The sequence below is a fragment of the Belonocnema kinseyi genome, chromosome 3, assembly GCF_010883055.1.
Source record: "Belonocnema kinseyi isolate 2016_QV_RU_SX_M_011 chromosome 3, B_treatae_v1, whole genome shotgun sequence".
Taxonomy (NCBI): Eukaryota; Metazoa; Arthropoda; class Insecta; order Hymenoptera; family Cynipidae; genus Belonocnema; species Belonocnema kinseyi.
Window position 1 is genome coordinate 85,365,101 of NC_046659.1, and position 16,038 is coordinate 85,381,138.

The 16,038-nt window shown below is 32.0% G+C and overlaps 1 protein-coding gene across 2 annotated transcripts in view; it reads left to right on the plus strand.

Annotated features, from left to right (window-relative positions):
* The window catches only part of LOC117169114 (transcription factor AP-2-epsilon), a 121,117-nt gene that overhangs the window by 30,328 nt on the left and 74,751 nt on the right, over nucleotides 1-16,038 (plus strand). Inside the window, exon 1 of one of the 2 annotated variants that reach the window (XM_033355274.1) lies at nucleotides 7,482-8,215. The exons of the other annotated variant lie outside the window; for it this stretch is intronic. Coding sequence (XP_033211165.1) covers nucleotides 8,123-8,215 — 93 coding nt within the window. The 5' untranslated portion in view covers nucleotides 7,482-8,122. Of the gene's footprint in view, nucleotides 1-7,481; nucleotides 8,216-16,038 lie in introns of those variants that run through there. 2 annotated transcript variants of the gene reach the window in all.

Sequence of the window (16,038 nt, forward strand, 5' to 3'; positions counted from 1 at the left end):
GAGATATCTGTAATTCTGAATTTCAAAAGGGACTTTTCTGAAACAATTATTATAGTTCTGACTTTGACCCGTGCAGAAATTGCCAAATATTTATCTTATTTCCGACTTGGGCCAAATCGGGGACACATTCCTGTAGATCTTAAATTTGGCCCCCTCTAGACCCCGAATTAACAGCCAATCAAGTCAGTAGATGGCGCCCCATTAATTTCGCGACCTAAAGTGGATTGATTCCAAATCGCCCAAGTTTCAATGTAGAGTGTCAAATGTAAAAAATATTGAAATTAATCATTTAAAACGTGACAAAATAAGTGGAAAAAATTTTTAAAGCGAGCACAAGACGAGAGTGTAGATATTCTATACTTCAAAATATTCCTGAGGTGCGTGTTGAAGACTATAATAAGTAAATTTATCAAGAATCTTAAGATGAAACCTAACCTCGAAGTGAGGTTATTTATTTATAAGAAAAGAAGCAGAAGTAATATTTAATGTGTTAAATATGAAAACAAATTAGATCATCAATGATGTCATAAATACATTTGTTTTCACGTATTTTTAGGTGATTTAATATAATCGGAATGTGAATACAACCTTCTTATTGTAGTGCAATATCATAATCCACTTATTTCAAAATATTTTTCTACATTTAATTTCAATATAGAAATTGAAAGCAACTTCAATTTAGAAATTGAAACCAAAAATATATTTCAAAATACTTAAATAGTTTATCATACACAAATTCTGGCTGTTATATTGTGTCTTTCGACTTTTTCCGTTTGCTCCAAACAAATTTTTATTTACAAATATTTTGTTTCTAGTCTTACATATTCCAATGATTTCATATCGTTATTTGTTTAATAATCTGATTTTTATATTCTCAAATTGCAGTTTAGGAGGAGATGTATACGATTTTAATATTATTTTATTTAAGAATCCCTTTTAATTAGGAATAATACAAATAAATTAAAATGGGCCCGATCGGAGCCAGACCGGGTTATCTCTGGGCGTTGCGCTTCGGCCCCGATCGGATATCGCATTTCATTTCGAGTCTGACCCCATCTAGATAGCCCTATTTGTGCCAAATTCGGCCCGATCTGGCCCCGACAAGATCCATATTGAAATTTCTGAACGGACACAGGGAATTTGTTAAAGAATGATAATTTTGAGTTGGTTCAGGGAATTTTTGTAAGAAAAATCATAATGCAGATCTGGAAAAAGGAATTTTCCAACAAAATTATAATAATTTTAGAACAAAAAGATTGTTTTAAAGTATTGTGATTCTGATTTGTAACAGGTCATTTTAGAATAGAACTATAATTATGACATGGAACAGGCTATTTTTCAAGGGAATGAAAATCCTGAGTTATGAAATTGAATTTTTAAAAAGAAGTACACGTAGAAAACGATATCGCAAGAATTGCAATATATACCGTAATTTCTGCGCTATATATCGTAATTATCATATTATAATAGCGTAAAATTGTGATATCGTACATTGCAAGATTTTACATTATATTATTATTTTATTATATTATATATACGAGTGTTCTAATAGTAGCCAAGCGATTTTAGTGCAATGTCCTAAAAAGCTCCGGAACCTGTTTATATACGTTATGATATTGCGCTTTATTTCAATACAGAGGTTTTGCGATATCATTGTGCGATATCTTCTTCTCCGTGTATAAGTGGCCGTTCACATATTACGAACGCGCGGCTTTTATTAGTTTATATTGGCAATGAGTTGTGTTGATATTGGTGTTTTGTACGTCCCTTTTTTATTTTATTTCTTGTGCAATAATAAATAAATATTTTAAAAACTAATCATTCTGAGTTTGAAATTCTTAATGTAGAAAACATCAGACAGTAATATTTGAATATTCTACAAGTGATATTAGGATGCACACTGTTTGAAAGGCTGTAAAATAGCAAAATCAAGATTTGTTACGTTACTGGGGGGGGGGGGGTGTACGTTTTAATACGTTGTGTTACAACTGGGGTGGGGGGTCTAAAATTGGTTGAAAATTGCGTTACGTAATATGTGAACGGCCCCTCACTACCAGACTAGGAGATGATCAGGAATTTAAAATTTGGAAATTGACTATTTTAATCTTGATGTGTCTTAATTTTTAATTATTCAGTTCAAAAGTTAGGAATTTGAAGATGTACTATATTATATATTTACTTCGAGCCTCTTAACGATTAAGTTTTTTACTTTCGGAAGAATATCAAATTAAAAAAATAATAGATAAAATTTTCGTAATTGAATTGGACTATGCAATTCAATAATTATATAAATATAGTCGAAAAATTTTAGATTAACATTTAACATCGTTTGTTTTTACATCTTTTAAATTTGCAGAATTAACATTGAAAGCCTTTTAATACTTCAACTATTATTATTTCAAAGAAATCAAAATCGAATAATTGCAAATAAGAATTTGTTAACTTGATGAATTTAATATCTGGAACATTTTCAGTTGAAATAGTAAAAACATGCGGCTTTTCTGTACATATTACAGAATTTTCTGAAGAGTTTATCAAGTTTTCAGCAATCTTGTAAATTTACGTATATTTTCTGTAACATTTACTGAACTTTTCTGCCAAGTTGATATGTATCTTCAAACTATAAACTGTAAAAAAAGGTATGTGTATTTTACATAAGGTATCCGTGAATTGGTAAAATTACTGAAAATTCTCTAAACTCTGCATAAAAGGAGGGGTTTCGATAAGGCCCTTTCCCCCCCCCCCCCCCCGAATCATATTTTTCAAAGTTTATTATCGAGAATGTTCTTATTTTTTTATAATGTGAAAAATATAAGGCTTCCAAAAATACATATACTTTTTGTGTTACTCGATAAGACCCTTATGAAAGAAAACACTAAATTTAGCTTGTTTTGTAAAAATACGCAATTTTTGTCGTTTTTGCGATCTTTATGTAGTTATTTCGTATAGAGTGATACCGAGTAACAAAAGGATTTTTCACTCCTCCTTTGATAAGCTTCACAAAAAAGCTATGCTGTCCCTATTTCAACTAAAAATCCGTTTATTTCAAGACTAATTTTTTCTGTGCAAATTAATTATTCTATCATGCCTAAAATGTGCGCACCAGATCAAAATGATTTCCTCTCTTCCGGTTCGTGACAAATCGAATCTAGATCCAAAAGTTGTTAATCGAGTGAAATTGGGGCGCTGAATAGTCGTTCAGGCCTCAGGCTACACCGATTATCAAAAGTCCGTAAAAGACTAATAACAAGTCCCGCCATTGAACGAATAATCCGCGGTGCATGTGTGTAATAAAATTTACGACGAATTACGACAATTACTCCTGTGATCATTCAATTCCGTCCTCTCAATTATGGGAGGGTTTAGAAAGGAACGTTTAAAAAAAAGTGACAGCTCTAGTTTCGGTAGACTCTTGATACTTCAGGTGACAGGATGATGGCAGGGTATAAATTATGGTTCTATAAGAATTACATTACACATCCGGTGATAATCATCGAGAAATTAAATCTTCAGTCTTCTGTTGGGTCCGATATTCTCAAATCAGTTTTTCAAAACGAGAGGTTTACCTGAATGAATTCTAATCGGATTCTAAGAAGCAGAAAATTAATTTAGAATAAGTTTCCTCAAAATTTCGGTTTGGATACTGACAGCTTGTCCTTCTTGGAATAGGTGTTTAGTCTCAGTCTCATATCCGCATAGCGAAGTCTTGACTCTAGTTAGAAATCTATTTTTGTTTTGAAACTCCAGATATGTTTTTTTTTTCAAAAATAAATTCGACGGTTTAGTTAGAAATTTAATTATTTTGTTGAAAACTTAACTATTTTGTTAAATAGTCTTTTTGGATGTCAAAGTTATTCCTTCAGATTAAAAATGCATCTTTTGTCAGAAAAGTCATCTTTTTGGTTTCAAAATTCATCTTTCTTGGTTGAAAATTACACTGCCTCCTAATAAGAGGTTCGTCTTTTTAGCTTGGAAGTTCAACTATTTAGTTAAAAATGCAATTATTTTTCGGTTAAAGTTTAGTCTTTCTTGTTCCAAAATTTGTTCTTTTGGTTGTAGATTCATCTTCGTAGCTTGAAAATTTAACTGTTTGGTTAAAAATTAATTTTTTTTTGTTGGAAATGCGTTAACGCATTCGATTTTTTAGCTAGAAAAATATAAGCTCTTTTGTTCAAAATTATTATTTTTGGGTTGAAAATTAATCTTTTTTGGCTAAAAATTTCAGCTTTTTTTGAAAATTTCGATTTAAAACCTTAAGCTTATTAAAATTAGTATTGCCTTTTTCCCGGGAGAGGCATACTGGAATCGAATAAATTTGTGCTAAAGGGGTGATAGAATATGTGTATAATTTGATGGTTTATGAAAATGTATGTAGACAAGTGAAGAAGGTCATTATCTGTACCCCTGAGAAGAGGTGTACGTGCTACTCGGGCAAAACTCGGATCTTGAACGCCCCGTTAAATTCTTAACACAGTACCTCTTGTGCGACGTCATCGTTAACTTTAACGATTATTCCCGATGAAGCGTTAACCGACTGTTGTTAGTGAACTGTCCATAAGAAGCGTGATTGGCTAAGGAAATATCTCGTATGAAAATATTTTTGTCTCGGGTGGGCGCGTTCTTAATGACAGGACGTCAATTGACAGCGATAGATGCATACTTTCTTTCATGGAACATGTCACTGGGAACATCACTTTCAACCTCTTAAAATTGTTTTTTGTTTTACCGTCTTGAAAAATAAAAAGAAGGTGTAATTCTGATTTGTCTTTGTGTTTCTTAGATGAAAGTGAAACGTCTTCTGATGTCATGCTCGATTTTATGTTAATGAAGATTGTACACCTCGCGAAAGATTATGTTACATTTAGAACGAGAAATTTCAAAGAGAATAAATAGTATGTAGATCGAATTGAGTGAATGAATCATGTTACACATCAATCTTATGAAGTAGAATATCTGTATATATTAGTGCTTCATATACCTTAGGAGTTAGCACATCCAAGCAAAACATCTTATAGAGTTCGAGGTTAAATAAAAAAAAGAAGGCGAAGCTAATCAAAGCAAACCAAGCATCTTGTTAGATGATTTTGACTTATCTAAGAGCATCGTAACCTGAGAGATATTTCCATGTCAATTTATAACAATGAAATATTTTGGACATACACCACACTAGCAAAAATATTCGACATGACCCAGTGAAAGTTGGCATAATTTCCAGCGCGTCACTTACTCATGACAAGCAATTGATTGAAATCGCAACGTCATTTTTTTTCTGCATGTGGGAAATGAGAATTCGGCACAGATTTTATGAATAGAATATTCACGGATCTAAAGTTTTGCAGTTTCCCATACTTTATAAATTGGATTGAAATAAACGCTTCCCTTCAATTTTTGAGATGACTTTTAATCTTGTTCATCAGTCTTTCCCCATTTAAAAACATGAGAAACTTCGAGGGATCGTTTGGCCCCTTTAAGTATTATCGGATTGAGTTCAAACTATCTCGCATTTTAATGCTAAAATAGGGGATGGCAGTTTAAATCAAATATTCAAAAATAAGAGCACTCTATTGTTTAGGCTCGACTTACCTATACAGTCGTTAATTATGCGATTATCCCCAAAATACACGAAAGGGTGAAAAAATATGGGATGCTAGTCATCCCTGTTCTAAGCTAATTTTAGTTTGTAATTTCCTCAGCTTTTTTATTTTAAAATTACATACAAACGCTGCAGATACTTGACAACTATTAATCAGGCGTTGTGAATGTTGTTTTACTTGTCAATCTAATTAACAGAATTTTCATCGGGCGAGAAAAACATGAAAAACGGGAATTGTAATTTTTAAGTGAACATTTTTTCATGTTTCATCACGGAGCAGGATGTAAACTTTCTTCGTTTTTTTTAATCATCGTATTGTCACTACATTTTCTGTTAAAGAGTACAAAATGGCTTGAAAATGATTAAACGATTTAGAGAGATAAAACATAAGCTTGATAATAAGAAAGGGAATTTTCGTCAGCAGAAATTTAAACTAATAAAAAGCAAATACGTATTAGAAAAATGTGATTTTTATTTCGTTTTCTCTGAGAAAATTATTATTTTGATAATTTTTAAAAGTTATTTTCATGGATGTAATTTCTTTTATTCTTTCGTGGAGGATTTCAATTTCAGGGGATTTAAAAAGATTTTAAAGAGATTAGGATTTTTTTAATTTCAAGGAATTTAACGGGATTTGAACATTTTAAAGATTTTCAAAGAATTTCGTAGGATCTCAAAAAGTTTCAAACGATGTTTAAACCGCATCCGAGTTATCAATCACTTAGAGATATATTTTTCTTGAATTAAAGGAACAGTTTCTTTTTCATAATTTTTTAATCTATCCAAAATTAACTTTAAAATAAAGAAAATAATTTAAAATTAAAGAAAAATTTGCATTGGAACCAGAAACCATTTCTTTGAACCAAAGAAATATTTTTGAGTCAAAAACTTTGATTGACTGCCAATGACTTTTTTTCATTGATTCAAAGAAATTTTCTTTGAATCAAAAATTTTTTCTGAGCGATGACATTTTAAAAATTTCAAATAATTGAAAGGAATTTCTGGAGAACTTAAGCCTTAAAGAAACAAATTACATGACAGTTCAAGGAACGTCTAGGAATTCGTATGAATTTCTACGTATTTCAGGGATTTCGTAATATATAAGGGATTCATAGAAATTCAAAAGAAATGATAAGATTATTAAGGGAGTTCTACTGATTTTAAGAGATTTCAATAATTTGAACTATTTATAAAAAATGGCATGACACTGTCTTTTAAATATTTTTCAACATTTATGCTACTATTGACACAATTTTGAATTTATCGCAAATAAGTTGGTTGCCCGTATGAATAATCTCATCTCAACGAGTTTCTTTTATTGCACTTCTCCAAGTCTACTCCACCCAGAACCAGAGAAGAAAGGAGGCTCAATTACCCTATCTCGTGAGAGTCCCGAGTGCTTCAGGAAGATAAGAATCAAGGATTCATTTTTTTCTGAGTTGTGGCAAGAGATTGACCCGAGGCGACCCGGGCCGAGTCGGCAGCACGTTTGACGCGCGACGTGCGAGTGACGTGTGCCATGTTGCGCTGTTCAATCGGCGGAACTCGGTGAACGTCGGAGTCCGCTATTCGCTTCGGGGGGCGTCCCTATCCTTATCCCCTTGATGGGTTCTCGCTAGGAGGGGGCACCGGCGTAAAGCTCCACGTGCTGGCTCGTATCCACGAGTAGAATTTCGGTCGTCACTGTTCCGAAGCGGTGCGGTACCATCACCGGTACCACAGGACGTAGCTAATCGACGCCGCGAGACTATAAGCTGGATAGGGTTGGGTAGGATAGAATAGAGTAGGGTAGGGAACACTAGTTGGTCGCGATGACGTGCTACCCGAAGGTGGTGGTTGGTGGTAGCGATGGTAGTAGGTAGTAGCTTCTACTAAGAGCATATAGAAGCACCTCCCGTTTCTCAGTCGAGATACCGCGGTAGTGGTTGTCCCGAATCAAATACCCAGTAAACATTCGACGACGGCGGCGGCGACCGGGACGCCGATCAGCTGTTCGCGTCGCTTCTTTTCAACACCTCTAGTCACCCCAGCCCCCAGTTTTCAACCCCAGATTCTAAAGACAGATTCGAAATTCAGACAGAGGAGTGAGGAAGATGAAAAGGGAAGGTGCAGATCTTGATGATTGGGGTTGCTGATGATGATGCCAGATCCGGATTTTAGTGTCAGTGGAGCCAGATCATAGTGCCTGTAGATCCAGATCATAGTGTCTGTTGATCCAGATTATAGTGCAGAAGGTCTAAATTCTAGTCTTGGAGGAAATTAAAATTGAATGTGGATATTAGGGGACCCTGAAATTTAAAATCTGTTCTTCTTCATATTCGTTTTTGATGATCTATGCCTTATAAGAAAGTTAGGATCTTTTGAGGAGTTTCTTAAATTACTGGAGTTTTTTTGAAGATTCTGCGCAGATTCGTGATGTGTGTTGAAGAAAAGTGTGAAGTTTAGTGTTACGTGATTGATAAAGTTGGAAGGATTTACTGCCTGAACGAGTTGTTGTTCTCTAGTGCCGACAAACTGGAGATCCTTGGGATGTTTCCGCCGCGGACGGAAACGTCCACGGCTGAGAAGCTGGCGCTGTGCTATGCACCTCATGTGGACATGACCACTGTTATCGAAGTTGAGGTGAACATTTTTTTTATTATACAATTTATCATCCACCTAGATCCACAAGGTCTTTATCTTAAGGATATTTATTTATATCTGTATAAATCAAAACTTTTCCTACATAACATTCCCTGATGTAGATCCTAATGACAAGGAGATTAACTACTTTTTTTTAAATCAAGATCATGTATAGATACACTTAGAAACATGTTTTGTTGCTATAGAAACAACAAAATATTTTGGTAATTGCTACGAAACTTTCGTCATATGAACCAAAATGTAAGTCAAACAATAAAAAAAATTTTGTACTTTCTAAAGAGCTTAAATTTTAATATAAAACGGTCATTAATAGATTTGTAATGTTTTGACCATTCTTATCCTAATACCTGTAAATAGAAATAAATATTGTATTGTAAATGGATACCATATCGCTAATCTTGCATGAACATCCAATTACTGAATGCAAGCTCAATTTTTTATCTTGTCTATATCAGATAATGTGATTCACTGTAGTACAATATATTCGTTCGATAAATATTATCATCTTTCCTTGTGCCATATTTATTAGTGTATGCAAAATTGCCGGAGCCAGTGAAAAATGTTACGTTAAGAGAGAATGTGCTTAGAATAATATTAAAATGCAGTCATCCGAAAGAATTTTTACAAAAATAAATTCTCTCATCAATCCAAAAATTACATTTTCGTGTACAAAATTACGAAAAAAAAAAGCAGAGTGAACCCGTAGAATAATAAATTATATGGCCGCTAGCTTTTTGTTTATTCAGTCCATATTATTATCAATTGTCATGTAAGTCAATTATTTATTTTCCGTCCAGATTTAAATCGACTCTTTAGTATTAGAAAATCTATATTTTCTAGGTTAAAATTTAAATTTGACCATTTTCAATGACAGTTTGTAATAAGAGACGCACAGTAAAATCCCTATTAGTCAATATGTATCTTTACGGTCTTTAAAAATAAGAATTAGGGACATACATGAATTGACAGATTGTGTGGCTCTACAAAAATAATCTGAATTTGATTTTTATGAACACAGTGTAACTAAATGTTGCTAAAGCATTCATAAGTCATCAGTAAAAATATCTTTGAAGTATTTCAAGCATTAGACGTTTTTGACATGGGATTCATTTCGTAACAAGCATGGGTCAGATTTTTTTCTTTTATGAAAGCTTTGAGGTGACACAAGTTACCAGAATGATTAGATGTTCTGATTCCCACAAGTATCGTTAACGTCCAAAAATTGGAAAGTGTATGCAAGAAATTCTTGTTTCACAATTATATGTCCAAACTTTCACTACGGAAACTTTAGTCATTTGGCACATGACATGTTAGGCACATTAAAAAACGTTAACTATGCTTAGGGTTTCTATATCTTAACGGACCTATACTTGTTGGGACTTCAACATAAGCATTAAATATCGTTAAGCTCTGTCGAAATAAAATTCTTTTCGCCCGGCTCCTCATTAGATATCGCTACCGATCTTTATCAGTAATACCGTTACTTTTTATTTCTTGCCCAAATGACACTAATAATTTGGATCAGATCGGCTACTAGATTCTATAACTCTAAATTTAATTTACGATTTTTTTTTCTACCAATTAATTACTCAGAGAAGATCAAAAAGTCTATCGCTAGACAATTTCTATGAATTAGATAAGTGCCCTGTATTTTTATTTTAAGGGGTTTTTGCGGAAAAATTTTGGTTCATACGGTTTTCTCACAATCCGAACTTCATAACATCTATCCTCAATACTGTAAACATTATTGTAGATAAATATATTCAGACTTTGTGTATGAAGATGTTCTAGATGTTATCTGATTCCAAACGCGTTTGGATATACACCTACATCTTGTGGAACCTTCTTACCAATATCCGGATAGTATCTACGATAAATCTATACAAAGTTTTACGATGTTCAGATCGTAAGATTGCAGTAGCCAGGTGCCTGCAAACCTGATCTCTAATTTAACACTTTTCTTGAAGTCTTCAAATCTAATCTTTAATACTCTTTTAAAAAGGCATAATTTATAATGCATATAAAACATTATCAAAGGAAAATCTGACATAAGAGTATGATGATTTATATGATTATAAAATTATTATGCATACTTTTCAGTATTCTTGGGCTAGATATTTTCTCCATAAATCTATAAAGGTAACATTCCCCTAACAAGGTTTGATGCCTCGTCAAATTTGTGTGAAGGACAGGGGTTTAAATGTAGTTTTATATTCTATGTAAATATTCTGTGAAGTAATAAAATCATTTTACGATCCAAAGGGTATCATTTTACGCTCGGTATAACGTTATTCGACTTCAAAACAGTGGAAGGCAATTATTTATTGCTTGAGGTCTATACCAAAAACAACTCTGGAAGGTGTTTGCGGATATTATGAGAGATTTGTAGCATTTCAAAAATTCTGAGATTTATATGTACGATATTGAATTAGCACAAGTTCTGTGAATTACTTTATAAAACGTTTGTAATAAAATCAAACCGGGTATATTGTTTTGTTTATAGCAGACTTTACACTTCTTCCACGCCCTTTTTTTTAAGAATTCCTCATTTTCCTCCCGTTTTTAACAAACTTATTCTTTTCCTCGTATTTTCGCTCAAATGCGAACAGAATTAATATAACTCAATAAAAAATCAAACTACTTTTAGTTCAAAGTTAATTCTTTTCATTAAAAAGTCTACTATTATATTTTTGGTTCAGAATACATTTCTTTGAGTTAATAATTTCACTGTTTGTTTGGAAATTTGTCTAATTATTTTGTTGGAAATTAAAGTATTTTGTTAAAAAGGCAATACAATCTGATTTGGTGAACATTTGCCATATTGGATCACATCTTCATTAGTTGAAAATTAAATTTTTCGTTCCAAATTGAACTTTTTTCTAAAAAGATCGTCTTTTGCTTGAAAATTTAATTATTTGTTCAAAAAATTAACTTTTTTCGATTAAATTTAATCTTTTTTTTTAAGTCAAAAAATTAATTTGCAACAAAAAACCGAATTTTCAAAAAAATAGTCATTTTTTTAGCCCTAAGGGATGAAATTTCAACCAAAACGATGAATCTTCAACCCGAAAAATGAATTTAAATAAAACGGTTTAACTTTTAACCAATTAGTTGCATTTTCAAAAAAAAATTTATGAATTCTCGACGGGAAATGTAATAGCTGATATTTCAACCCAAAAAGATTCTAATTTTAAATAAAAAGTAGTTGAATTCAACTGAAAAAGACGAAATTTGTAAAAAAAATGAATATTTTAACAAAACAGAATACTTATCAACCAGTTACATTTTTAGGTGAAAAGATGAAATTTCTACTAGAAAGATGCATTTTTTAATAAAAAATACGAATTTTCAACAAAAGATTTGAATTTTTAACAAAAAAGATCATTTGTCACCCAAAAATGGTATAGTTAGATTTTTAGATAAGAAAATAAAATTTTCAAACAGTAATTCAACCAAGTTTTTGAATTTTCAAATCAAAAAGACTAATTTTCTAGAAAACAGTTAAACATATAAACTTCGCTTTCTAAATAGTCTTACTATAATTTATATTGTTGCGACAAATATATACTGTAAACAACGGACTCACCATTAAAGTTAAACCTGCATTAATTATTTATTTACGGAACTGCTGCTGGTCATTTGCGGTCCTGATGCACATTTTTTAGAAGTTCATTTAAAAGGGAGATGATCGCAGTATCTTGTAACTATTTTATTGTCAAGATAATTTACTCATCAACCAAATGTCTAGGCCGTTGCCTTTACTCGCGATTTCAATACTTTTTTCAGTTTCTTCTTCTCGTGCAAATTTCGAATCCTTTTCACGCTTCAGATCATTCAATATAGGAAAAAAATAGACTTACTGCATCAGTATAATCCAACACAACCCTTTTGCAGTGCATTGCCGCCCATGACCACAACCTAATTTCGTAAATTTGAGTTATATTAGTATCCTAAATGTTTCGGAAGTTTTCGAACATTTCTTACAGTGCATTAGTATCTGGTGAAAATGTCGGGATTTATAAAAGTTGCTTAAAAAAATACTTCACTTATTCTATAGGAGTCTTCCTGCAGTTTATCATCTCCAATAACATCTTTATCGGGTTATCGCGAACGATACCATCTTTCGAGTGTCTTATGATGCAGTTATCCCTGGTCTGAATCGGAACACAGGATATATTTTCTGCCCAGCAGCTATTTGTGTTGCGACAGGTAGTCCAGGATTTGCATAGTTTATGCCCATTTGTAACTAAATTCTAAAGGCAATACTGCCGGATTCTTGTATGTAGGCGGTACTGAAGATGATCTCTTGAGAATGATTTTTTACATCTTTTCCTCCTTTTTGTGGCCCAGTAGCAACTCGCTTTATGGGCCAGTCCGATTTCTCACTTATCCCGGAAAAAACGGACCTGTTGAATTCAGAACAAATCTTGTAAATCATGCTTAAAGATTTGCAGTACACGGTATGCGGTGCCTCTTGTAACTCCCGTAAATTTACTGCCGAGATCCTTATGAATAGCTGCGATATACATATATTTTGCATAAAAAGGTTGATACTAATTTTTATTATACAGAGAAGATCTCGATCTCCGTTTTCTGGAAATTATTTCAAGATCAGTGATCATGCAAATGAGGTTACATGACAATGTTATTTGTTTAGTATTTTAGTAGAATAAACTTCAAGAAGGAAGACAAAGAAAAGTGGGTATTAAGGTTCAATATCTGGATTTCCAACTATAGGACAACGATTGAAATACATATTGCGCTCGAACATAATTACACCTCGCGCTTCTCGCTCGGATATTTATTCTTTGCATTTGGAATGCTTGAAAAAACTTTATCAAAAAGATTTCTTTTAGATGGCAGTATTTATATGCGTCTTCTTATTCTGAATTGTCTACTTAATTAAGTATAGTCAAAGATTAAGTTTCTCAAAGCTCTGTAGGCTTTGACGTACACATTCTCATCGTGACACTCGCGCTGCGCGCTCGATTTCCGACAGACTTTTTTAAACAGGTTTTGTTGGATTTTTTTCTCGTCACTTTCGTCGTTTTTCGACACATTTTTTTTATCTTGCTTTTTTTAACGTTATTTTTCACGAATAAAACAAAAAGTACGCGTCCTATCAAGAAATGATTCTTAACGAAATTGTAGATCTTTTTGGGATAACCATTTTTTTAATTCATCTTTTTTCGTATCCTACATAGTTTGTCCACAAAATGGAATTTTTTATTTTCCATTATTTTTTGTGCAATCAAAATTTGAATTTTCGAGTTCTGAAGAAAATCCAAAAATTGATTATGATAATCTTGTAGGGCTTTCAAAAAGAAATGTTTTTCTTTTCTTGACTTTTTTTCATATCGTGCGTTTTTCGGCTTCAAATTTTGATTTTCGGTTGATTAAAAAAATTTCGAAAACGCTATAACTGTGAGAATTTTCTTTTTATCGAAAAAAGTCATAAGAATAAATGATTTGTTCTTTTTAATACTATAAATATCCGTACATAGAATATTCAAATTCAGAAAAAAGTTGTCTCAAAAATGTTCAAAATGCGCTCACTTTTTGAATTTTTATCAAACATAGCTGGTTCACGAACTCGTCCTTTCTTTTAGGCCTTAAAAAAAGTGTGCCAAAGATGGATTTAATTCGTTCTTTTTTTCGAGAGTTATCGTGTTTACGGACGGACGGACGGCCGGACAGACAGACAGACAGACGCTATCGTGAAAACCTGATTTTCGGATTCAGGGGATCTCGAAACGTGGAGATCCGTTGAAAAAGTGTGATGTCAAATTTCCGACAATTCTAATACTTTCTCAATCATAAATGATGAGAATGTAAAAATATACAGACATTAAGTTTTAATATCTGCTCATATTAGATTTTAATGTCAATTTAATATCCAGAGCATTGTCTTATAGTAACAAATCCAGGTACTGAGTCGTAATATCCATTTTTCTCTGTGAATATCTAAAAGAAAACGAATTTAAAAGAATAATAGTGGTTCAGTACTTTCCAAGTGCGAAGTACTGTTATTATAACTTGACATCATAATTGCTAAAAAGCTTTCGTGAAATATAAGTTCACTTTGAAAAATGTAATTCAATAGATCGTTATAAATGAGAAATCGCAAAATGAACTGCAACATGAAACTTTCAAAATTGATCGATAGCCCATTCAAACATCAATCAATATTCTAAACTATTATGTTGGTTAAATAGAGTCTATTATTTTGAAAAGCAAACCTTTATTTGCATTCATGCTTTACATGCTTTAAAATAACAGGATTTCTAAAACGATCATATTCCAAAACTTTACACTCTTTACTCTATTTTCCTTTTTCTCCCTTTTTTAAAAGATTCTCTCTTCTTCTTCTATTTTCAAGAAACCTTCAATTTTTTTGGTACGAATAGTCAAAGCTGGAAAAGGGACTATTTGCACCGGAATTTGGGGACGAATAGCCGAATTTGTTTGGTACGTGTAGACACTCCTATAAAAGAATCTAATTATTTTGTGTCGACAAGTCTTCTAATATATTTTTGGTTTCAGAATTCGAAAAGTTAAAAAGTCATATTTTTAGTCAAAAGTACTTTTTTCTTGGTTGAAAATAAATTTTTTTGTTGAAAATTCAAATTTCTTCTAATAAAATTTCTTTTTTTGATTTGACAATTAAACTATACAGATCAATATTTGTCTGAAATATCAACTATTAGATTTTTCTTTGAAAATTTATATTTTTGGTTTAATAGTTAATTATAACAACAAAAAGAATAAATTTTCAACAAATTCATTGAATTTTTAAATAAAATAGCTGAATTTTTGATCAACCTAAAAACGAAATTTCTACAAAAAATTAAAAGTTTTACTATAAGGTTTAAAGGCAACTGTTTTTTCAATCCAATGCGAGCTGAAAATTGAATTATTTTGTTGAAAATTCAAAAATTTTGTTGAAAATGCAACTTTTTTTACTAAAGTTTGTCCCTCGAGCTTGAAAATGTATCTATTTAACTGTAAATTCATCTTCCTTGATTGAAAATATTATTTTTTATTGCAAATTCGTGTTTCCGGGCTTAAAAGGCAATTTTTGTCTACAGAATTCAATTTTTGGGCTTGAAAACTCAATTCTTGTATTGGAAATTTGCCTTCGAGTTTAAAATTCATCTCTTTTGATAGAAAATTATTTTTGTTGTTAAAAATTTAATTATTTTGTTGAATCTGGAATATATTTCGACTATAGATATCATAGAAGTATGGTTCCTACTCTAATTTTATCCCAAAGAATTTATTTCCATATTTTTCCCCTATTTTCGTGATATATTTATTAGTCAAAATAGGAAAGAAATTGATTGCACTTAAATAAATACAATAATTGGAGGCTGCGTGGCTCAAATGGTAAAATGCTTGGATTATATTAAGATATATAAAATAAGAAACTAGGAAGACTTTTTCCCGTAATGCTTCTAATGTTTTTTCTAATAGCTTCATATTTCTCAAGAATATTGGAGAAATCCAGGTGATTAATAACAATCAATGAAGTCTCCTTATTCTTCCAATTCCTCATTAAGAATTTGAACAAGGTACAAGTTGTTTTGCGAGCAAAAAAACAAACCGAAATCCTGTTTCTACAATGTTTAGTCTCATCAAACATGTGATTAAATTAATATATGACCTATCCATCTTTCCAATTCCACACAAAATATTAGAGCCAATCCGCGTAGTTTGAAAGCTGAGGTAGGAATAGGAACGATCGAACCTGTTTGGCTGGAACGACTATGAAGATAATTCGAAGCTCGTAGTGGCTCGGCAAT